The sequence below is a fragment of the Kogia breviceps genome, chromosome 10, assembly GCF_026419965.1.
Source record: "Kogia breviceps isolate mKogBre1 chromosome 10, mKogBre1 haplotype 1, whole genome shotgun sequence".
NCBI lineage: Eukaryota > Metazoa > Chordata > Mammalia > Artiodactyla > Physeteridae > Kogia > Kogia breviceps.
The window spans coordinates 93,829,276-93,852,586 of record NC_081319.1 but is presented as its reverse complement, the minus strand read 5'-3'; the positions used below and the strand labels follow the sequence as shown (position 1 = coordinate 93,852,586).

The 23,311-nt window shown below is 43.0% G+C and overlaps 1 protein-coding gene across 20 annotated transcripts in view; it reads right to left on the bottom strand.

Moving 5' to 3' along the window:
• KIF13A (kinesin family member 13A) overlaps positions 1-22,450 on the bottom strand; it is a 212,761-nt gene extending 190,311 nt beyond the window's left edge. For all 20 annotated transcript variants that reach the window (XM_067006712.1, XM_067006714.1, XM_067006713.1 and 17 more), the window contains exons 1-2: positions 22,352-22,450; positions 21,988-22,078 (exon numbers count right to left, since the gene is read on the bottom strand). In XM_067006712.1, the coding sequence (XP_066862813.1) occupies positions 21,988-22,078; positions 22,352-22,406 (146 nt within the window). In that variant the 5' untranslated portion in view covers positions 22,407-22,450. The remainder of the gene's footprint in view (positions 1-21,987; positions 22,079-22,351) is intronic.
• Positions 22,451-23,311: the final 861 nt, after the last annotated feature.

Sequence of the window (23,311 nt, the reverse complement as noted above, 5' to 3'; positions counted from 1 at the left end):
TACTAGCCCGGCAAATTTTTCACAGACTTAAGTAAACACCATCTGAAGATCTTCAAAGATGACTTGATTTTGTTCCAGATAAATGTTTTTAGAATTCTGAAAGGTATATTAAAAAAAAAAAAAAAAAAAATCAAAGGAAACTAAGGTGTCCCAACTCAAAATGCGGGATTAGTTTTCTCTGATAGTTTTTAGTTTGGGTCATGTTTAATCTCTAGATATGGTCTGTCCACATATTTAATTTGGTAATAATGTTTCCATTAAGGCTAGACATACAAACATCTAAAACTTGACTAGCTGAGAACAGTGTTCAAATACTAAAAATAATACTAAAAAAAAAATACTAAATACTAAAAATACTAAATACTAAAATACTAAATACAAATACTAAAAATAAGGCTCTTGTTTATTTGATTCAAATCTAAAGACCATTTTATTGGTCAATATTTCAACAGTTATTGAGAGAAACTCAGTCCAGACATAGAAACTCTTTCCCTGGTCCTTACAAAATTTTACATAGCTTTTACTGAGTCAAAAGTTCCATTCTCTTTTTAGAAGCCGGAAGGAAAAAAAAATATTACAAGTGACTCAAAACAAAGTAATTTAACTGTGCTTCATTAGTGAGATGTTTTCAGAGCACAGCCATCGAAGACATCTGTGATGTTAAATCTTGTTACTTATTTAGTAGCTTTAGTATCAGGATTGATATTGACCTTGTTGTTTTATTTTAAGTTTATCTTTGTGGTGATAAAGAGCACATTAGCTTTAGTCACAATTTTAGATTAAGAAATAATCACAAGCTTATCAAATTAAAAAGAAGTACAACAGTGGGGTTAAAAACTTTCAAATAGGTAAGTAGTATGATAAAGGCAAGGTTAAAATTAAAATTATCAATGTCAACTCATAAAAATTATACGTGTGCATGTGTGTATTTTTAATTCTCTCTCTAAAGTGACCTAACATAGCAACTTTAATACATATGAGATATAACCTGGTGCACCAATTGGAATTTGTCTCTAATGTTCTTTTCCACTAAATGGATTTATATCTTGACACAGTAAGTATTCAAGATTCTGGAACATAATTTTGCCAGTGAGCAAGAATACTTTCAAAAGTTCTGAAGAGTAGATGAAAGAACACAATTAAGAAGATTCTTATTGGCCAAGATGTGACAATTTGAGCATTTACATAAATGGAGGATATGAATAAAAACTAGACCTAATCCAAATACAGTACAATGTTTGATTGTTTCAACATAGATCAGGCATAGACAACTACATCCTCCCATCAAATAAGTCTGAGAAATTATCTAAAAGTATTTTTGTTCTTATCGTCATTATTCATCATACTACTTCAGCATCAACCCTGTTTTACGGTTCTTACTACTGCATTAATAACAATGCACTAATAAAAATAGCTAACACTTAATATTTTCCATGTGCCACAAATCATTTTAAGTGCTTTATCTATTTTAAACCAAGTTGAAAATTATAGCTTGGTGAGGTTAAGCAGCTTGCTCAAGATCACTCAGCTAGTAAGCACCGGTGCTGAGATTTACACCCAGGGAGCCTGGATTCCAGAACTAGTGCCGCTAAGGCTGCCTCATCAGTGAGGGAGGGAACATTCCAAATATTCCACAGATCACGCTTGGCTGAGTAGACATTCTATTCCCTTTGGTGCTGAGCACTTTCTCAAGGAAAAGGTAGCCTGAGGAGGGGAAAGCTTTGGTGAAGAGAGATATTAAAGATAAAGCAACAGGGCTTCCCTGTTGGCACAGTAGTTAAGAATCCACCTGCCAATGCAGGGGACACGGGTTCGAGCCCTGGCCCCGGAAGATCCCACATGCTGCAGAGCAACTAAGCCCGTGTGCCACAACTACGGAAGCCTGCGCGCCTAGAGCCCGTGCTCGGCAACAAGAGAAGCCACCGCAATGAGAAGCCCGCGCACCGCGACGAAGAGTAGCCCCTGCTCACCGCAACTGGAGAAAGCCTGCGCACAGCAACGAAGACCCAACGCAGCCAAAAATAAAATTGATTAATTAATTTTAGACAAAGATAAAGCAACACACACACAAAATGTCCGTGAGAACTCTGACTTGGACTAATGCTGAGCTGAAGTTAGTATTCTAAGATTTTAGTGTTACAGCCTAGACGCAGTACGCAATTGCTGTGTTTTCATAACCTTAAGAAATAAGTTCTTCATTCAGCAGTATAAAATATCATGCACATTAAAAGGGAATTGCATCAAAATATTAATAGGACGATGAGCAAATTTTATTTTACATCTCTCTAATATCCTATATCTTCTAAGTTGTTTAACAGTGAATGTGCATCACTTTTATAATTAGAAAAAAATTATATTAAAAAGTTATTTAAGATTTCAAAAAGAGAAAGAAGGAAATATGCCTCTTGCTTCCCTGCATTTGGAAGCCCTAAGCCAAGCAAAAGTTAGCCTGAGTTCCCAAAAGGTCAGCCACACAGACCCTTGTGTTTAAAAATAATAATAATAAAAGTAGAACTGTTTTGTTTGTTACTTTGTCATTTTTAAAGTGCTGTGAAGAAGGAAAGATAGCAGGAGTCCATCTCACACCCAGCTGCTCAAGGATTGGAAAACTGAACTTGCCTAAAGTGGAGAAAACTATCCAAATTCCAAAGCTTTCCTAGAAGCCTGCAGGTTCCAGGAACCTGGATGCCTGGTTCTCTCCAGAGTCAAGAAATACCTGACCATACAAACTACTGCTGGCAACAACTCCCAGTAAACCGTCCCACATCTTTCACCTCCCCCTGGTAAGACCTGCAGCGAGGGGTCTCCCCTACTCTCAGCTGGCTCCCCACTGAGCCTTCTGCCTTCCTGCTCTGATTTCTGGACCCAACAAGGCTCAGCCATGGGACTGTTACTAGTGAATGTTTGGTAATCACTGTGACATGTATCAAAAGTAACTTGTCGGGCTTCCCTGGTGGCGCAGTGGTTGAGAGCCCGCCTGCCGATGCAGGGGACGCGGGTTCGTGCCCTGGTCCGGGAAGATCCCACGTGCCGCGGAGCAACTAAGCCCGTGAGCCATGGCCGCTGAGCCTGTGCGTCCGGAGCCTGTGCTCCGCAACGGGAGAGGCCACAACAGTGAGAGGCCCGCGTACCGCAAAAAAAAAAAAAAAAAAAAAAAAAAAAAAAAAAAAGTAACTTGTCAATAAAGTGCTTATTAAAGAAAGTCTACAACGGCTGTGGAGTCTTAATAAAGTCTGTAATAGTTTACTTTAAAATATAAATAAAAACAGATTCAAAGCTATCCCTGTAGAGTGCCAGCCTCACGCGACTCCCACTCCAACGTGCACTCTTGGACAATGCGCTACAAACTGCCCACCACCCTCGAAGAACCCCTGGGAGAGTGACCATCTTAGAGCATCATTTGGTACGTGTGCTTCAGAATTAAAACAACAACAAAAACACTGCCTCGAGAACAAGTAAAAGATGCCGAATCAACCCAACTGCCTAGGAACCAGAGGATGAGAGGTGCCCTTACCCACTAGGAGAAAGAAGAGTAAGTGGGCCAGCAGCCCCTAAAACTCAGGGAGCTGACCCAGGGTAACAGGCACCGGACTCCAGATGAAGCTGGAGGAAGATGCACGGGCAACTCCCCACCACCCCAGCATCCTCCCTTCCTCTCAGTTCTGTGCCCCGCCCCCACCGGCTCTCCCCATAGCACCTCCTCTCTTCTCATATCGACTCACAGCAGTGCCAACCAAGTCAGCTTGCTCTAGGATCCACCCAAGTCTGGGATGGCATACCACCTCTGGGGCAGACAAAAGCTCTAGCACGACAGGAAGTGGAACATACCTAACCTCACGACTCTGCCCAGGACAGGATTCTCTTCTGCTAGTTACCCGCACAGAGCTTGCTGCCGAGGCTGCCACATATGGTACGCAGCAGACATTAAAAATGTGAACTTTGTCAAAGTCTGGGTGACCCCATGGCTGGATCGACCTTTACTTAAGGGATACTAAGCAGCTACGGCCTCTGCTTTGTCAGCCCCGGGCAGTGGTAGTCAAAGTTGTAAGGCTCAAGAGCCACATTTGTACTGCCATTATCGAAGACAAACAGATCACGTAACAGTGCAGAGCCTATAACTATGAAATAATAGAGTGCAAAAATTAAAGGTCTCCTAAGGCCCAGACTAGAAGTGGCAAAACCACAAATGACATGACAGACACAGCCTGAAGATCACATAAAAAACACTCCACCCGTAGACTCATGTACCAGGCACAGCTCTTCTTGTAAAATGCAGATCCATATCTTTCACGGCATCCGATCATAAGCATCTAGGAGGCACCTACTATGCACGAGGCATGTGCTGGCTACTGGGGGAAAGGAACAAAGAAACCGAAGATAAATAAAACCAGGGGTTCTGCCCTAAGTTTACATCTAGAAGGAGCAATAAGCCATTTGCACAAACTCTCCAGGGCCATGAAGTCGGTTATTATTATCTTCCACTCAAGTATTTGGAAACATTTACTCAGCACTCCATGACAGAACTCACAGAGCTATAATGAACTGTCAGTAAATGAACACAAGGCACTTTACAAGTATCATTCTGCTTGCAGATAAGCTAAATAAACAAATACGCAAGTACACAAGCATGCACACAGGCACTAACAAAATGTTCACAGTAAGCCACGCCTCAAACCTGGAAAACTCTCTAGAAGCTAGTGGAGAAGGACCAGGAGCCTGGAATAGCTCTTCACAGAGCTAGGGTTCCTGAGCCACGTAACCAGAATCCCTGGGCGGCCTCTTCAGAGCAGGCCTGTCCACATGTGCCCACCCTCCAAGGGGATCAGCTGACCTTTGGGGTGGAGGTGGCAAGTGGTCGGTGCACTTGGACTAAGGTACCCACACGATGCCTACAAGTGCTCTATCTCCTCTCCACCACCCACAGAGCTCCCCAACCACCAAAAGAGACAAAGAAGATTGGACCGTTTATTAAAATATAAAATGCCAAGCTTCTTCCCAAAAGTCCAGCCCAATGTCAAGGCTAGAGCCTGGGCAAAATGAGAAACAGGTGCGTCAAGTTCGGAAGACTGACACACCCCAAAGATCATTCACGAAACTGTGCAAAACAGCAAGGAGCCCTGCTAGCATCTATCTGCCGCCCCCGTCAGAGCAAGCATAGGAGATACTAGGCAGTTCCCACCAGGCTGGCCTCCACGCAACAGCCCCCAGAGCAGGTGGCACCAGATACTGGCCAGGGCCTCTGCCCCCACTGACAATTTTCACACAGGGACATACAGTCAGGACGCCAGTGCCACGTGGCTGTATGTGCTGATGTGATACCCTGCTGTCAAAGCACAAGTCTTTATTAAAGGGCCACATACTGCAAGCGAGAAGCCACAAGCAACGGAAGAGCTTTTGCGAAAGACAGCTTTTCAGAAAACTAGAAACATGAACAGTATTGTTTTTTCCCAGCGTATAGGCCCCGAAATGCACACCAGTTCCTAAACTACAGCTTCTCTCAATTCCACCTTGCTCAGAAAAGGGCAGCCTGCTACTTCCTAATGACACGGGGCACCTGTGGGACGACCAGGGCAGAGATGGCTTCAAGAATGGGACCACGGGACTCTGGCTAGCAAGCATTTGCGCTGCAAACATTACAAGTGAGGGTACTCTAAAATTACCTCATTCTACCCAGGGGCTTGGTGATTTCAAGGAGGAGACGCCAGAAAGAGGTAGCTTTGGTTTGGTTTTTCTACACATTCAAATCCTAACGAGTTTTCAGTACCCACCACAAATACCACATTACTCCTACTTAACCAACTCCAAATCAGATCAAGGACCAACCTGCGTGCACGTTCACAGCAGCCCACTGTAGGCAAACACATGTGAACAAGCCGGCCTTCTGCAATACTTATTTCTGTCTTTACTCAGGGCCACGGGTTTTGGCCACATGGATGGAGAAAAGGCACCAGAATGATCAGGGTAACGGATTCAAGGCTTCCGAACGGCTATAACCTCTTTCTGCTCAACACGCCTGCCAGGACCTATCACTGACATCCCTAGAAAGAATTCACTAGATGAGGGGCTTAGGGAGGAGTTCCCAGAGCCGGGCCTATCCGGGATCCAGACTTGCAGTCAAAGACAGCGTTGACATTGATCAGAATCAAACACACACGGGTAACTGAAGCAGACAAATTGCTGTACGCGTGTAACTGATGTGAAATCGCTTCACTTTCATGTTGTCATTAGATCCCGTCTCAGAATCCTGAAATAAAAATGCTCCTCTGCATTCAGGGTCCCACCTGGAATGATACTCTCTCTGACAGGCTCTGATTCATGCGGATGAACAGCCAGTTTAACCATGCAGGTTGACTAATCAAGTAAAAAAAGGCTTTATCTTCCCAAATGAAAACTGAAGATACCTAATACATACCTCAGATACTTTAAAACATTCCAGCTACGGAATGGGGCCCATGTAGTCTGACCCTGTCTCCCCAGTCTCAGACTAATGCTGACTCCAGATCACTGAGACGGCTCTGACGAGGGTCAGGGCCCAGGCCAATTCAATTCCTTTAATTCTTCCTCCTCCCACCGCCCCATCAAGTTCTCTGCTTCCACGGGTGGAACAAGGGCAGCAGCACCAAACTCTGAGAGCCTGGAAGACATCAAAGGACACGGCTGAGAGAGGGTGAGGCAAACGGGAGGAACACGCCTGTATTTTCCCCACTTACAAAGCCACAGGCTGGGAGTGCTGGCCGAGGTGTTTGACATGTAGAGGGAGAAAGGAGAAAAGCAGAGCACACACGGGACGACCACTCACGTAAATGTACGAAGTATTTAGTACATCAACATTTTTCTTTATCTTCCGCTCTAGTTTTCGTGTATTTCTGCACACAGGAAATTGGATAATCTGACCGAAATTTCTGAGAAGGCGTACATCGCTCCCTTATTTTAAAAAACCCACAAATCTGCATGCATTTAGGTTTCCATATTGGTATATCTTTTTGCAAAAAATGTTTAAGAAAATGACTAGTAAGTTCAAAGGAAACTCGAATATTTCTGTAAAATAGCCTAAATGTATTTTCTGCATTTTAGTGTGTCAGTGAAAGACTACCAAAAACCAGAAGATTACCAACGGACAGATAAATAAATAAGAGAGTTCAGGATAATGTATATTCAGTTAAGGGGTGCCAGAGAACCAGATATACAAGAAAAACTATGTCTCTATTTTGAATTTTTAGAGAGGCCCCGAGTCCATGTCTCCAGTATGGTAAACATTGGAACAAGAGTCACCAGCCTGGGGATTGGGATAATAAAGTCAGTTTCCTCAGAATAAAAAAAAAAAAAGCATAGAAACCCAATATTACTGAATACAATGTTTCAGTAGCTTCAGATGTTCATTTCCTCAGAAGTCAGTCTATGACTAGGTAGTACTGACCACCTACAAATCTCCTATACTAACTACAGCCTAGTAACCATATATCCAATTAACAGAAATACAATCAAGCACAACAGACATTTACTGAGAATGTACTGTGTCTAAGGAAACAATGCACGGACACCCACTACCTGGAACTCTCTTGTTATTCAGATAGTTTGGCAATGCGTCAAATTCCGGGGCAAGCTCTTTGCACTGCGTTTTCCCCCTCAGATCTCATCCCAGGGCTTTGGTGCAGCCTCCCATCGCCAGCCCCCCATTCTTCCTAAACATACTTTTACAAACATGTCAAAATGTTGTCAAAAAATTACACTTCCTAATGCGTTCACATACAATTTAGGGGCATATATTCTTTACCCAAAGGAATGACTGCCAAATGACCAGACTGGCGAACACCTGTCATAGAAGGAATTTCCCTTTCAACAAAATTCAACACATCCATCTCCACAGAGCACTGCTCCTGTGGTCTGTCAGCTGAGACATGGCAAGTGTCTGATTTAACACCACAAAGTGTCACCACATACTGCATGAAGTGTACACATTTAAATCAGAAGTAATCAGAAAATGCATAACAATTAAAAGCAAAAATTTTGAGACGTACTTTTTTTTTTTTTTCTTTTTGGTACGCGGGGCCTCCCACTGCTGTGGCCACTCCCGTCGCGGAGCACAGGCTCCGGACGCGCAGGCTCAGCGGCCATGGCTCACGGGGCCCAGCCCACTCCGGCATGTGGGATCCTCCCAGACCGGGGCACGAACCCGTGTCCCCTGCATCGGCAGGTGGACTCTCAACCACTGCGCCACCAGGGAAGCCCAGAGACATCCTTCTTTAATTGCTCTTCTTAGATGTTAAAAAAAAAAACTTCATTTATTAAACTTGTAATGAGAAGCAAAGCGTAGGTCAACAAGCTTTAAGTGTTCCATGTTAATAAAAATATTAAATTGTCAACACTTAATGTGTGCTCTGTGCAAGGTACCCTGCTATTATAAACAGATGGGGTAGGGGGTCCCTGGAGGAAGTGAACCAGGCATGGCTTCCTTGACAGAAGAGAAGCCATTTTGACCTAAGCCATTTGGGGATCTAAGCCTGGCCACAGTGCTTGCCCTTGAACAGGTCTCAGTAATTAATGCTCTTAAATGAAGCAAGGGGATGCAGGAACAAAGGGAAAGCAGTCAAGAAACACAGTTCAGCGTAAAACCGAGTCCTAGTTCCTCCTCAAGGGGTATACATAGTAATCTGATACATATTTTTGAGTCTGTAGGAAAGAAGGTCCCCACTCTGGTGGAGGACAGAATGTTGAAGTTGACCTTTTGTGACTTCAATCAACTAAAGCCTGGACTCTGTTGACCTTTGCCCCAATTCTATGCTGAATTCTCCTGGGCTCAAGCCCCTTCATGAATATGCACCTACCCTTAGCTTAAAACTTCCCCAATTCTGCTGCTGGGGAACCACAGCTTTCAGAAAGATCCCCTGTGTTTTCCTTACTTGCTACAAGTAATAAATCCTCCTTCTCCCTCTCGGACACCCACCAAGAAGTGAACCCAGTTTTTCAGGTAATCCTCACAACTGCTATGGGTCTGTAATTTTATTATTTCCATTTTACTGATGAGGAACTACACAGGCACAGAGGGTTAAGGGACTTGCCCCATATTTTGCAGCTGGTCAGTTACATAATCAGTTTCAAATATAAGCAGTTGGTCTCCCAAGTCCTCTGAGTGGCTCTCAGCCACTACATCATTCTGTCCCAATACTTGATAGTGTTTTACAAAACTAGATATCTACACCCAACAGGATGGCCACAGAAACACACAAAAGGCAAATAAAAGATTTCCTTTCATCGAGTAAAAGCTCTGGCTCAAATACAAAGTAATTCACATACTTATGAACATTTAAACTTTATCTGGGCTAACTTTTAAATAGATGGGTGAGGTTATTTCAATGTATCAAACTACAAAAGCAAAGATGTACCCTGCCATTCAGAAAAAATTCATTTATACACACAAATAAGGAAGACTCTTTGTTCAGTATTTAAAGGAAAAAAAATTGGGAAAAATTATTTCCACTGCATAATTCATCACAAAAACGCAGACTAAGCTGTCACTGCAGAGAGGGAAATACTATTCTATTGATAACTGTCAAAGCCAGCAAAACTTAAAGGCATCAAAAACAAAACAAAACAAAACAAACTTAGTTACATTACCATGCTAATGTTACCTGTTTGTTACAGTAACTCTAGATCAAAAAGGCAGATGTTTAAAACTGGATAAGGCTGCTCAAATTTAACACCATTATCTTGATAAGCTTTCCCTACCTCACTTCTTCCTCCTTACTCACAGCATTACCCTAGAAACAAGTACTTTTAAGGCTCTTTCTTAACACAATAATGTAACCATCCCCTGTTACAATTTGTACAGGGAATACTAAACTTTAATTAACAATATAAATAGAAGTTACTAAAGATAGAGAACAAAAGACAAAACAAAACATAACAGTTTGTTATCCAATTTTAAAAAGCAGTTACAAGTTCAGCTATACATCTTGACACATTCTCTACTGAGCTGGGATTATAGATAGGTGGGCACAGAAAGCAACAATTCTGAGGACTTGTTTTATTAAACTACAAAATGTAAGTATATTTAAAGGCTTATTAATCTGCTCTACAAACTACATGAGGGTTTCCTGCATGGCTCTTCCAAAATTGGGGATAGATCTACTCAATATTGCAACGGAATGTCTGAGCAGTTCAGCATGGTTTTGCCCTTTCTGATTTTCCCCTGAGGCTCCCAGCTTGAGATACATGAATAGCTGTGGTCACTCTTGGTGGGTGTACAATCTAGGGAGTGTCTCTTCAAGACAACACAAAGAGCCAACAACAAACAGTAAAGCTTCCCTTTCCTCAAAGCCTTCCTTCCTGTTCCCTGTCTTTAAAAAAAAAACAAGCCTCCGAACTTCTTCTGTCAAGGCAACTGCACACAGATGCTTTTCCTCACACCTCTTCTAACAGTAGCAAAGCTCATCACACCTACAGACCAGACTCTAAAGGGTCAGACAGAATCAATAACTCCACTCTGCTTTCAAAAGAATGGGTAAGAGGACACAAACCCGAAAAGAAACACACACTCTCTCTCTCTCCCACTAAACAGAATTCATCTCACAGTTGAAGATAAGAAATATTGGGAATTACCCATTCTTTTGGTTAGGTTATAACAGAACCCTCAGAAACAAAACAAACTGCCCAAGTAAGTTTTAGACTAACAGCTCTGGAAATGTCATTTCTCCACCCCCATACATACAGACTTATCACATAAAACAGCTGTATGCCTGAGAGAACAGCTTAGAAATCACTGGTTCCCCAAAAGAACACAACTGTACAAGATAAAAACTAATAGAAAGGACCAAATCAGAAGATTTATAATGCCCTGTAGACATGTATAAAACCTGCTGTCCTAGCTGAGACAGGAGGCATGTAGAATGTCTGTAAAGAACCCGGGCTCCCCGGCTAGCTGATAATGGCTTCAGCTATCTGGAGCTAGTGGCTGTCTTATTTCACTTGACACCTTCAATTCTCGCATCAGCTACTGCAGGCAAACAGAGCCTCCCAAGAACAGTGACCCTCCCTCCCCGGTTTTCCTAACACTCTGACAAGAAGTAAATTACAACCCAACCCATTTCAGCCCCTGTAAATGTTACCTATTACTCTATTTGATTCAACTCTACATGTAAGTATAGTTGGGATAAATCTACATTTTAGAGCTTAAAAAACCTTACCGGTTACCTAGTCTAGCCCGCAGTTTGACAGATGAAGTGTTAATGGCTAGCTCAAGAATACGGACCACGTTAGTGGCAGGTCCCTGCAGCATCCAGACTTCCCATCCAGTCACCACATCGTCCTGAGCCTCCACACAGACGGGGTCCCTAGGGCTCTGCAATGGTACAGGAGTTGAGGTTGGGACTGCCACATAGTTCCAGGGCCTGAAGCAGGGAACTGTGGTCCACAGGCCATTAGAAAGCTGAGAAACCTGTGCTTCCCAAGAAGCCAGGTGGAGGAGTCAGCTGAAGGACAGATAATGGAGGTAATTCCTTCCCCCTCTGCCACAGTTTAAGTAAAAAGAAATAAGAAGAGGTATTTTGATTAAATACACCTGGCTAGAGAATAGGCGGCTTTTCTCAAATGGGAGAGAATTTATTTAACTTTGTGAGGCTTAACTTTCATAATAATACGAAGACCCTATTACAGTTCCATAAGTCACCTTAATAAGGTAAATATTTAGGCTGATTTTATGAGGCTTTCAGACTTTAGTTTTGAGAATGTTAATGGTTATGAGAATTTGCATACATGATCACAATCAGAATGGTAAAATAAACCAAAGGACAAGCTGTGAAACTGGGCTTTAAAGCCTGCTTTATTAAACTAGATCAGTGTTTGTCAACCTTCACTACACATGAGAGTCAACTACTAACCATGTGCGCTAACCACCTCCGATGTTCAACCCGGTCAAGCCCTCCGATGGCCACACCCTCAGACTTCTAGTCTTCAAGATGAGGCCCCAGACGCTGAGGAGCAGAGAAAAGTCATATCTACTTTGTCCAAATTCCCGACCCCCAGAGCCCAGGGGCATTAAAAAAATGGTGGTTTCAGACCACTAACTTCAGGGATGACTTGTTAAACAACAATCATAACTGGGACATCTGGAAAGCGTTTAAAAATCCCAGTGCCTAAGGTGCACTACAGCCCAATTAAGCCAGAAACTCTGGGGGTAGGACGCAGGCATCGATTGTTAAAGGCCCCCAGTTGATTCTAACATGCAACCAAGGTTTAGAACCATGTCCAGACCCCTACTGTCCAATACAGTAGCCACCTGCAGTTTAAATTTAAACTAATGAAAATGAAATAAAATTTAAAATTCAGTTCTTTGGTTGCACTAGCCACATTTCAAGTGCTCGGTAATCATGCGTGGCCAGTCGTCACCATATTGGAGAGCAGATGCGTAAAACATTTCCATCATCACAGAAAATTCTATTGGACAGTCCTGGTCTAAAGCAGTGATTCTCAAAGCTTGGTCCGGAACTAACAGCATCAGCATCACCTGGGAACTTGTTAGAAATGCAAATTCTCAAGTCAAGCTACTGGATCAGAACCTTTTGGGTGGGACTGTTTTTTTCTTTTCTTGATATTTATTTGGCTACATCAGATCTTAGCTGCAGCACGTGTGCTCTTCATTATCGCATGCGGGCTTTTTCTCTAGTTGTGGCACATGGGCTCAGTAGTTGCGGCACGAGGGCTCAGTAGTTGCATAATGTGAGCTTAGTTGCCCCATGCCATGTGAGATCTTAGTTCCATGACCAGGGATTGAACCCACATCCCCTTCATTGGAATGCAGATTCTTAACCACTGGACCACCAGGGAAGTCCCCTGATGCACTCTTAAGTGTGAGAACCCCTGGGTTATTACTGTCCACACAAAATCATTTTTTCCATGATCTAGCTCATACTTAAATCCGAAAATTATCAACTTTTAACTCCTTCGTAATATACGGGAATAGTTCATGTTGTCATGCAATTTCAAAGATGTATTTTTGTGGTAGCAAGCTTGCTTGGGAAGAAATGCCTCGCAATTAGCAAAGGATTCTTAGAAAGTTCCTTGAAGATGCTCTCAGTTATTTACAATCATTAAGAGGAACAACTTTCAGGTCCAGAAATATAGAAATATGGTTTAAAATTATGAAACTCAACAAACTACTCAATAATTAAAATTATAATTATGAAAACTATGTTGCATGACAAAATATAAATGCGAGAAAAGCAAAACACAAAATTGTAATTACAAATATTTATATTATATGGACAAGGACAAAATGAAGGGGAAAAATAAGAATAATGGATTTGTTAGGTTTGCCCAGACAATGACACCTTCCCCCTGCCCCCACCGCCCTTTTAAATTTCTGTCATGCTTCTTATAAAACATTTTAGATTATCTAAGGAAGCAATCTTTTTAAAAGACACAATTGTGCTTTGACATGAAAAGTTCATTTCAAGAATGATTTGGTAAAACAGTTCTACTGCTTCATCAATTATTCACTGAATTGTTCATCTCGTAGTAAAATGAAATCAAGACTGCATTCAAGCAAATGATAAGGCTTGGACTGGTTGTCCTCCTAATTCTGAGAGTCTACAAGAATTTCTCCTACTTTTCTTTTTTTAACCTTAGATCTTACAAATATAAGAATTACCTATTTTTACAATAAAATTTTAGAGATGTGAAAACTTGACATTTTTCCCATGCTTATTTAGTTTCCACATAGTTGTTGGGTGGTAAAATGCCAAATAAACTAATTTCCAAGGAAGAATTTCTCATATTTTCTTCTTATATTTGCAAATCTAAATTCCCAGAAATATTGTGTAGAGTAATCTTTGAAAAGATAGCCCCTGAATCCCATATAAATCAACTCTTGATTGTTTTCATGTGAATTTTAGCATACTTCCTTTATTGACAGCTGTGTTGTTAGTAAACTTCATTTCCTATGTTGTGAAGGTACAAAGTTCTCTTTCTGAGCCTTTCTATATGTCTTGTTGGTTTCTCCGTTTCATTTGCCAGTAATGTTCTCCAAACTCCTTTAAACTCTCAATAGCTCCAGTGAAGATTTGAGAAAGGGTAATAACTGTGGTTGAATAACTGAGAGACCTTGATGTCTTCAGAAAGCTTACTATCTGTGGAAGACTTTTTCTTATAAATTTCTTTTTTAAAAAATTTTTTTTTATTTTTGTCTGTGTTGGGTCTTCATTGCTGCCCACGGGCTCTCTCTAGTTGCGGCGAACAGGGGCTACTCTTTGCTGCGGTACACGAGCTTCTCACTGCGGTGGCTTCTCTTGTCGTGGAGCATGGGCTCCAGGCGTGCGGGCTTCAGTAGTTGTGGTGAGTGGGCTCAGCAGTTGTGGCTCACAGGCTCTACAGCGCAGGCTCAGTAGTTGTGGCACATGGGCTTAGTTGCTCCACAGCATGTGGGATCTTCCCTGACCAGGGCTTGAACCTGTGTGTTCCCTACAATGGCAGCCAGATTCTTAACCACTGCGCCACCAGGGAAGGCCTATAAATTTCTTTAAAATATGAGTGTGCAGCATGTATAATTTTATTGAAAATTGGAAACAATCCAAGTTATCCACTTATCTCTAACTAGATTTTGCCAGAAGAAGCCAAGTGGATGATAAACTGGCCAGTTTGGTATCATTTTGAAAACTTTCCCCAGCCCAATAAGCATACATATTTTAAAATTAATGATGACCAAAAAATAAATAAATCTCCTAACTAAAATTTTTGCAACAGTGATACAAAAACAGGATTTTTCTAATTTTTCCAGCTTTGGTACAGATTACACTGATTATCTTCATTAATGTGGGTAGCTAAGAGTTGTATAAGGCAGCTACTACCTTTAATTCTAGCATTTACACGTGCTCTTAAGAAAAAGAAAAGCATTTTTATTTCTATTGTTGGAAGCTAAAAAGAAAAGGGAGTTGACAGAATCATTTAATAATAATAATTTTTTTAAAACAACAAAGAGAATTGACAAAATGCTTTCTGTGTGCTGGACATTCTTGAATCTAGGCCCTAAGAACACAAAGATAAATCATATATAGTCTTTGTCCTAGAGAAAGCCCAAAATCTATACATTTGAGATTTAACATAAAAGACAGACACCAACACCAACAAAACTATGCACTAAAAAAAAAAAGACCAATTATATAGAGGAAACTAGTGTCCTCAGAAAGACATAGAAAATGCCACAACCAGAAAACAAGCATAGGATGCTATTTAAAAAATAAACAAAAAAAGACTGTAAGAGTTCTTGGAAATTAAATATATGATAAAAATTAAACATAGGGTTGAAAGATAAAGTAGATGAAATCTCCCAGAAGGTTGAATAAAAACAAGAGATAAAAAGTAGAAAAGAAAAATAATTAGAGGACCAGTTCAGGAAACCCCATGTCCAAGTAAGTGTTCCAGAAAAGAACTGAGTAAATTTTAAAAAGTGTTTGCTGATGAATTAATTCAATAATTTCTTTTTTCAGAACTGAAGGATGCAAGTTTCCAGGTCCAAAAGGCCCACCATTGTGATTTCACAAAAATGGGGAAGAAAATATTCTATAGGATTCCAGAAAGGGAAAATCTAGGTCACGTCTAAAGGATAAGAAATCCAAATAGCTTTGGACTTCTCAAGAGAAACACTGGAAGCTAGAAGACATTAAAGCAACAATATCTTCAAAAGAGAATCTGATACCCATCCAAACTATTAACGAGGTAAGTGGGTAGAATAAAGATATTTTCATGGTTTCAAAATTCCTTACTTCCCAAACATTCTTTCTCAGGAAGCTACCAAAGGATATGCTCTACAAAATTGAGGCAGTAACCCAAGAAAGAAAAAAGAAACAGAAAAACAGATTCCACACAGAAGAGAAATAAAAGGAATTCTCAGAATGATGTGACAGGAACCCCCAGGATGACAGCTACATCAGGCAGAGAAGGTTACCAGTTCATAAAGGAACATGTTAGAAGGGTCAAGGAGAAATGTCTCTAAGAAGATGAAATCAAGAGAGCATTTGATATATCCAAATGTCTTGAAAGGAGATGTGGGCAAGGGACAGATAATTTAAATGTTGAATTAAGGGTAAGTACGTAGAAAAGAAGCAAATTAGAGAGAAAGGAAAAAAATAAAAACAATTATTAACTCCAGGGAAAACAAAAAGTTTTGTATGATAGGAGAAATCATGGAAGAGTACATGGCTCAACTGTAAATAATGTTCTATACAGTCATTTAAATAATAGAAACACTATTGATACATTATATAACTATATTGGGAAAATGGGGGATGGGGAGAATTCAGGGATGGGGTGAGAATAAGGCACAGAAAGAGAACAGAGAGAACGAATTAAAAACTAGCATTACCAGCATGTTACTCAGAAATATGGAGGGAAATTCCAAAAGAACAAGCTAAAATCACTATATGTGGCTGCCTCTGGGACTAAAAATGAAGAGGATTCTTCTTTTTAAACCACAGCCTTTATAAAGTATAAAACTACTTCACACTTCAAACTATTATACTGATTTTAAAATATATATACAAATATATCTATGCAGAACCCAACCTCTTAGCCACTAAACTTGTATTTTTCAAATTATAAACTTGTGACCATTTAGCAGGTTGTGAAATTAATTCTGTAAGTCTCAATCATCATTTCTAAAATGAATTAAAACAAAAGCAGGTAGGGCTTCCCTGGTGACACAGTGGTTAAGAATCCACCTGCCAATGCAGGGGACACGGGTTCGAGCCATGGTCCAGGAAGATCCCACATGCCACAGAGCAACTAAGCCCATGTGCCACAACTACTGAGCCTGTGCTCTAGAGCCCTCGAGCCACAACTACTGAAGACTGCGTGCCATGAGCCGGTGCTCCGCAATGAGAAAAGCCACCGCAATGAGAAGCCCATACAGCGCAATGAAGAGTAGCCCCTGCTCGCCACAACTAGAGAAAGCCCGCACACAGGAACGAAGACCCAATGCAGCCAAAAATAAATAAATAAAAATAAAGTTCCCTTATAAAGAAAAAAGAAGGTGGTAGAAAATAACAGACACATTGCAAATAGTAAATTTTTTCATGAACCTTCACATATGTACACACAACAGTGCATAATGTAAAATGTATGTTTAACTGTGAACAAAATAATTTTTAAATCACTATCTACACAGCATTATAATTACTTTTAGTTCTGTTTTTTTTTTTTTTTTCTGCGGTACGCAGGCCTCTCACTGTGGTGGCCTCTCCCGTTGCGGAGCACAGGCTCCGGACGCGCAGGCTCAGCGGCCATGGCTCACGGGCCCAGCCGCTCCGCGGCACGTGGGATCTTCCCGGACCGGGACACGAACCTGTGTCCCCTGCATCGGCAGGCGGACTCTCAACCACTGCGCCACCAGGGAAGCCCTTTAGTTCTGTTTTTTAAAGTGAGAGATGACTATCTTTATTGTAAAGCAAAGAAATGAAAAACGTGACAGCTAATGAAAATATTCCATTATAACACTCTTTAAAATGCCACTGATATCATGCATGAAGAATGCTCACTCCTATATTATTGAAATCTAAATACTCTGCTTTCTTACAGTCAACTTTGTAATATTTGAGCCAGAGAGAAGAGTAACAACACAGAAAACACAATAAAACTCAAAGTCAATCAGATAATGTGGAATATTACTGCTTCTTAGGTGATGAATCTTTTTCATTTTATATGATTTTAACTAATTTTTAAATTTCCAGTCTACAGATATACTTGAACAGAAGGAACCATCCTAGAAGACTTTGGAAGAGCAGTGGAAGCCAGCCTGGTGGAATAAACAATCAAAAACTTGCAACATATAACGCATAAACTAGAAAGTATAGATGCAGTCGACCACGATGTAGCATTCTTCCACTGACCCGCCCTCATATACCTTAAAAGTTACACTGACCCACCCTGCAGTATGGAAAAACTGGGCAAGTTACAAAACTTTGATGCTCCTTTACTAAAACCCTAAATTTAGTCCAATTTTTCTTTTAACTTAGCTAGGTTATATCGATATATGCACATGCTTTGGCTGCTTACCCTACAATTCACTTACTTTAAAATGATTTAAAATAAGAACAAAAATTTCTGCAGAAAGCAAGTTCCATTATACTCTCATGATAAAGCTTCACTTCTTAAAAGTTATAAAGATCAGATTATATACACATGGGTATGTATATTTTTAAAACCACTACTACCACCCATACAGGATATTAAAAAAATAAATATAAAAAATGAAGGAGTAGGGCTTCCCTGGTGGCGCAGTGGTTGAGAGTCCGCCTGCCGACGCAGGGGCGGCGGGTTCGTGCCCCGGTGCGGGAGGATCCCACGTGCCGCGGAGCGGCTGGGCCCATGAGCCATGGCCGCTGAGCCTGCGCGTCCGGAGCCTGTGCTCCGCAACGGGAGAGGCCACAGCAGTGAGAGGCATGCGTACCGCAAAAAAAAAAAAAAAAAAGTCAGTATACTGGTATTTAATTATAGAAAAGATATTTGTTGAAATATATATATATATATATATATATATAATGTGTGTGTGTTTGAAAATATGCATGAGAAGTTAATGACTGTGGGTACTTTTCTGGGAGAGGTGAGGGGACGGGCAGAGTAGGGGTGACAAGTGGGCCGAGAGGAGAGCTTTCACTGTACATCTGGTTATACTTTGATTTTAACACTATTACCTATTTTGGCAAATTAGGGGTTCTCATTCTATTCCCCCTTCATGAATTGTCTGGCTTGCACCCTATTCCACATCCTGCACCCACGCACAATCACCCAGAAGTAATTTGAGGCAGGTATGCTTAAACTTTGACAAAAGACTTTCTCCCGATCTTGAAAAAGTGAACCTGTACTCTTAGCACTCAAGTGACAGGCACAAATGCCACCTGTCTTTGCAGGATGCCAAGACCCCGGGTCACATCCACAGCCCCTCCTCAGCACTCCATCACGCTGCAAACCATCACACTGCAGACATTTGCTGAGGGCCTGCTATGTGCCAGATGCTGTTTGGAAGCATGGGACACAAAAGTCAGTAGGACAAGGTACCTGCCTTCCCAGATCTCAGAGCCTCAAGGAGAGGAGAGGAGACAGAAGAGCAAACAGGTAATTTCCAAATGATACGGCATATATAGTGGGAAAAGTGTAATCTACATAATCCACCACATTTTTTTAAAATTATTTTTTCCCCTGTTTTCCCACATCTCTCAAAGGTGAGAGTCTCTGGCACAGGCAATGGGTCCGTAGTGATCTTTGGATCCCCTGAGCTAAGCATGGTATCCGCATGATCTGAACTTCATAAATGTCTCCTGCATGGTAATGCAATGGTATTTTAAGAAATATATTCATATATGTCTTGATGTTTCAGAATGGTGATTGATAAACACATCAACTATTAACCTGGACCTCCGTGGTGTATTATAATCTTAGAATTTCAGAACCAAAACAAACATCTTTAACCTCAGAAGACCTGTGATCTTTTAGTCCTTAACATGTAGTTTTGGCTTTGATTCCATAAAGGGGGAAAATTATGAAAGCTAAGCCTATCTGTTTCTTTTCCTGGAAACCAATGCACTCTTGTTTGTTTTTACCGGTAGGAGTGGAAGCTTTCACCCGGTAACTTAAAATTCCAACCATTAATACATTAGTAATTTCTTGCAATATTCAGGAAAAAAAGTGATAGTCAATTGGACACAGGTTTGCCAATATTACTTTAAAACTTCTTACACTTCAAACCTTGGACTTCTAGGTAAGAAAAATAATAGTCTTGCCTCGCTCTGAGCTCTATCCAAGACAAATGATAGAAATGAATTGCAAACATGACATGAAGCATCGTTGCAATTAATCAACCCAGAACCCAAGGGAGGAACTGTTTCTATTTTTAAATGCACTGTTGCTTTAAGGGAAGACCCACTGGAGAAACATAAAACCAAGCTGCATAATGAAAATCAAAATGCATTTGGTGCCTCCCTCCTTGCAAAGACAGTAATCCTAACCTGCAAGCGGCACTGCTGTGTTCACTCCTCCCAGTCTGTCTGTAAACTGAATGACAGGCACCCAGGCAGAAGCCCACAGAAAGGGCCCATCCACCACTCAAAGAATCATATCTGTCAGGAGGTCAGAACAAGAGAACACCCATGTTTCAGTGCTATTCTTATAGTTCCAGATAAGGGGCTATTCCAAGAAGCAAGCAGATGGGTAAATCCCCAAGTCACCCTTCAAATCATTCCTTAAAAGATGCTGATTAGTAACCGCAGTGGTGGCCCTAAAAATGATCAATTGATTATTTAGCAGTTCCAACCATCTACAGCTGTAATTTCTATCCAAATTCCACAACACTAAATCTGTGTCTGCCCACAAATGACAAAGCTTCATTTCATTAAATAGTAGCTAACAGTAACACTCCTGATGGTTAAGAGTGACAAGGAGCAGGTGTCAAACCAGCAAGGGAAACAGAAGCCACAGCTACATAAAAGGAGTTAACATTCTACCTGTTTCCTAGACTGCTTTGAAGACTCTGACCCAGCAGAATTTTTTTCTCAAACAATATTCAGTTTGCCGGCGGGGGGAGGGGGGGGATGGAAATGTTGGTGATGTGGGAGACTAATTTAATCTGTAAATATCTTAATTTACTCAATGAGTTTACTTACTAAGTAATATATAAATGTGTCTAAAATCCTATAAATATCTAAAATGTATCTAAAAATATTATTCAAGGATACATCCATTACTGAAAAGTATTTAACGTATTTTAAATACAACTTAGCTATTTACAATCACCGTAACAATCTGCTACAGGAAGCAGAATGTTTGCACATTGGATAAAAATTTCTAGCCTCAGCACAAAAAGCAAAGAATCCCCAAACTCACCTCCTGATAATTTCTCCCCCCCAAATTTAGTAAAACTACGCCTGAACACCACATGATTATAGAATGAAGGCAGTTGCTTCCTTTAGCAATAAAGTAACAAACTCTACTTCAGAGTCTCTCTTTAGTGAAAAAAATCTCTGAAGAAGAACAACAACAAAAATCACTAAATTGTAACACATCAATCAACAGGTGACTTTTAGAAACACAAACTCTGTCAGAGAGGAATTAATTTTGTCAAATCTCCCTGGTTTCTCTTTCCTATTTTTACAAGCTACTGCATTGCTATACTAAATGAATTCCAACCGTTTTCTTCTCAGGGGCTTACCAAAAAAATGCCAAATATTCAAATTATTTTAGGGCATTTTCCCATACTGTTGCGTGGAATACAGCAGAATTAATAAGGATCCAACAGTTACCACTTTTCAAATGCAAATGTTGCCATCTAGTAAATGCAGTCCCTTTTAAACATCCCCCCAGTGTCTACACAGCTCCGGGCACTACTTTTGTTTCCTTGAAAATCGAAATTCGCGCATTACATTCAGGCATTATCTCAACCCAGCACCAACAAAAAAATAGATCTTAAATGGTCCAGGCCTGAGCCTGCATCGTACAAAACTGTTCTGCTTTATTGTGGGGGGGGGTGTGTGTGTGTTCCCTCCCACCCCCCATTTTACACACAAAGTTCCTTAACAGTTCTGCCAAATAAAGCAAACAGTACAGTGGTGGAAAGAACCAGGGGCACTGGGTTCCACGAACCAGGCCTTGGGGTGGTCACTTGCTCGCCTCAGGCCTCAGTTTTCTCATCTGTAAAATGTGGCTATTGGACTAATCATCTCTAGGGTCCCATCCGGCCCCCTCCGGGTGCCTCGAAGCCGGCCAGGGACACAGTGGACTGGTCCTGGTTCAGGCCGGGGTGCCCTGCCTGATGCCGCTCTAGATGGGAGGGGACAAGGGGGAGGAGAGAGAGGAACTTGGACTTGCAACTGCTTTAGACAGGAGCGTGCGACAAACTTGAAGCCGTCCTCCTAACAATAGGCAAGAGCACTCCCATTTTCCTGGCTCAAACTTGCAGGAGGCGGTGGGGCTGCACCCTCCTGCCCGCGCTCTCGGCACCCGCTTTACCTTTCTCCCTGTTTGGTGTTAGAAGGAGGAGGGTGCAGGACCGTTTGATTCCCTTCCATCTCCACCACGCACTTGGTGTTCAGTTCCAGTTCTGAAAGCAAAAGGGAAAACGAACGTTGCCAAGCCGAGCATCCGTGCCCGCACCCCGCCTCTGCGCGCCGCGCGGGACTCCCCCGGGAGGCGGCCGAGCCCGGAGCCGGGAGCCGGCGCACCGGGTCCCCGCGGCCGGTGCGGGCGCCGCCTCCGCCCCGGCGCTCCGGCTCCGGCTCCGCTCCCGCCGCTCCAGCACCGCGGCCCCGCAGTTTCCAAAGTTGCCCCCGCCCTCATCCCGACCACAAACGAAAAAGAGCGGAAAGCTCCTCACCTCGTCGGTTCAGGGGCCGGACACGGACGGCAACTTTTACCTTGGTATCCGACATGTTGGCGGCGCCCGCTCGGCCCCAGGCGGCCCCTCACGCGCGGCGCCGCCGCCGCCGCAGCCGCGCGCCCCCCGAGCGCGGCCGCCGCCGCTGCTCCGCCGTGTGCTCCGTAAGGCAGCGCCGAGGCGCGCGGGCCATCCCGGGGGAGCGCGACGCGGGGCACGGCCGCTGCCCGGGGAGGGGCGGGCGCGCGGGCGGGCGCGCGGGGCGGGGCGCGGCGGCGGCGGCGGCGGCGGGAGGAGGCCGCGCCGCCCGGGCCCAGGCGCCGCTCTAGCCGCGCCGGCCCAGCCGACCGCAGAGCGCCGCGGCCCCTCGCGGCCGCCCCGGGCCCGGCCGCGCCGCCATCTTCCGCGCCTCGCCGCGCCCGCGCCCCCGCGGCTCGGGGAGGCCCGGTCCGGCGGCGCGCGGCGCCCAGCGGAACCCGGAGGGGACGGCGAGCGGCGCGGCGCTGGGGGCCGCTGCAGTCCGGGGCGGGGCGCCCGGTTTCTCCGGGCCCGGCCTGCACCCGCGCCTGCGGGGACCCCACGGGCACCGCCTTGAACTCGAGTCACCTTGTGGGGCCGCTGTCACCGCAGCCCCAGAGCTCTTGGGCGTGCCGGGTGGGCAGGCCTTACCCACGGAATGAAATACGCCTCAACCGAAATGCCGGCACGCCGCCCCCTCCGCCCGCCCGGCACCGCACAGAGCGCGCAGCTGCATTTTCAGATGCGTGTGGTGAACCGAGACTGGAAATCAATCTGTGCCTCTGCCACCGAAAAGAGTGTGTTTGCAAAGACTGCTCTCGCTTCCTTCCCCTGCCTTTGCACTTTTCTTGCGGGAGAGCTGTCAAGTGGGCTGGAGGGTCATTCACTCTTACATAAGAATTTAATAGACATGGATTCCGTCGTCCTGCCAAAGGCCCACCT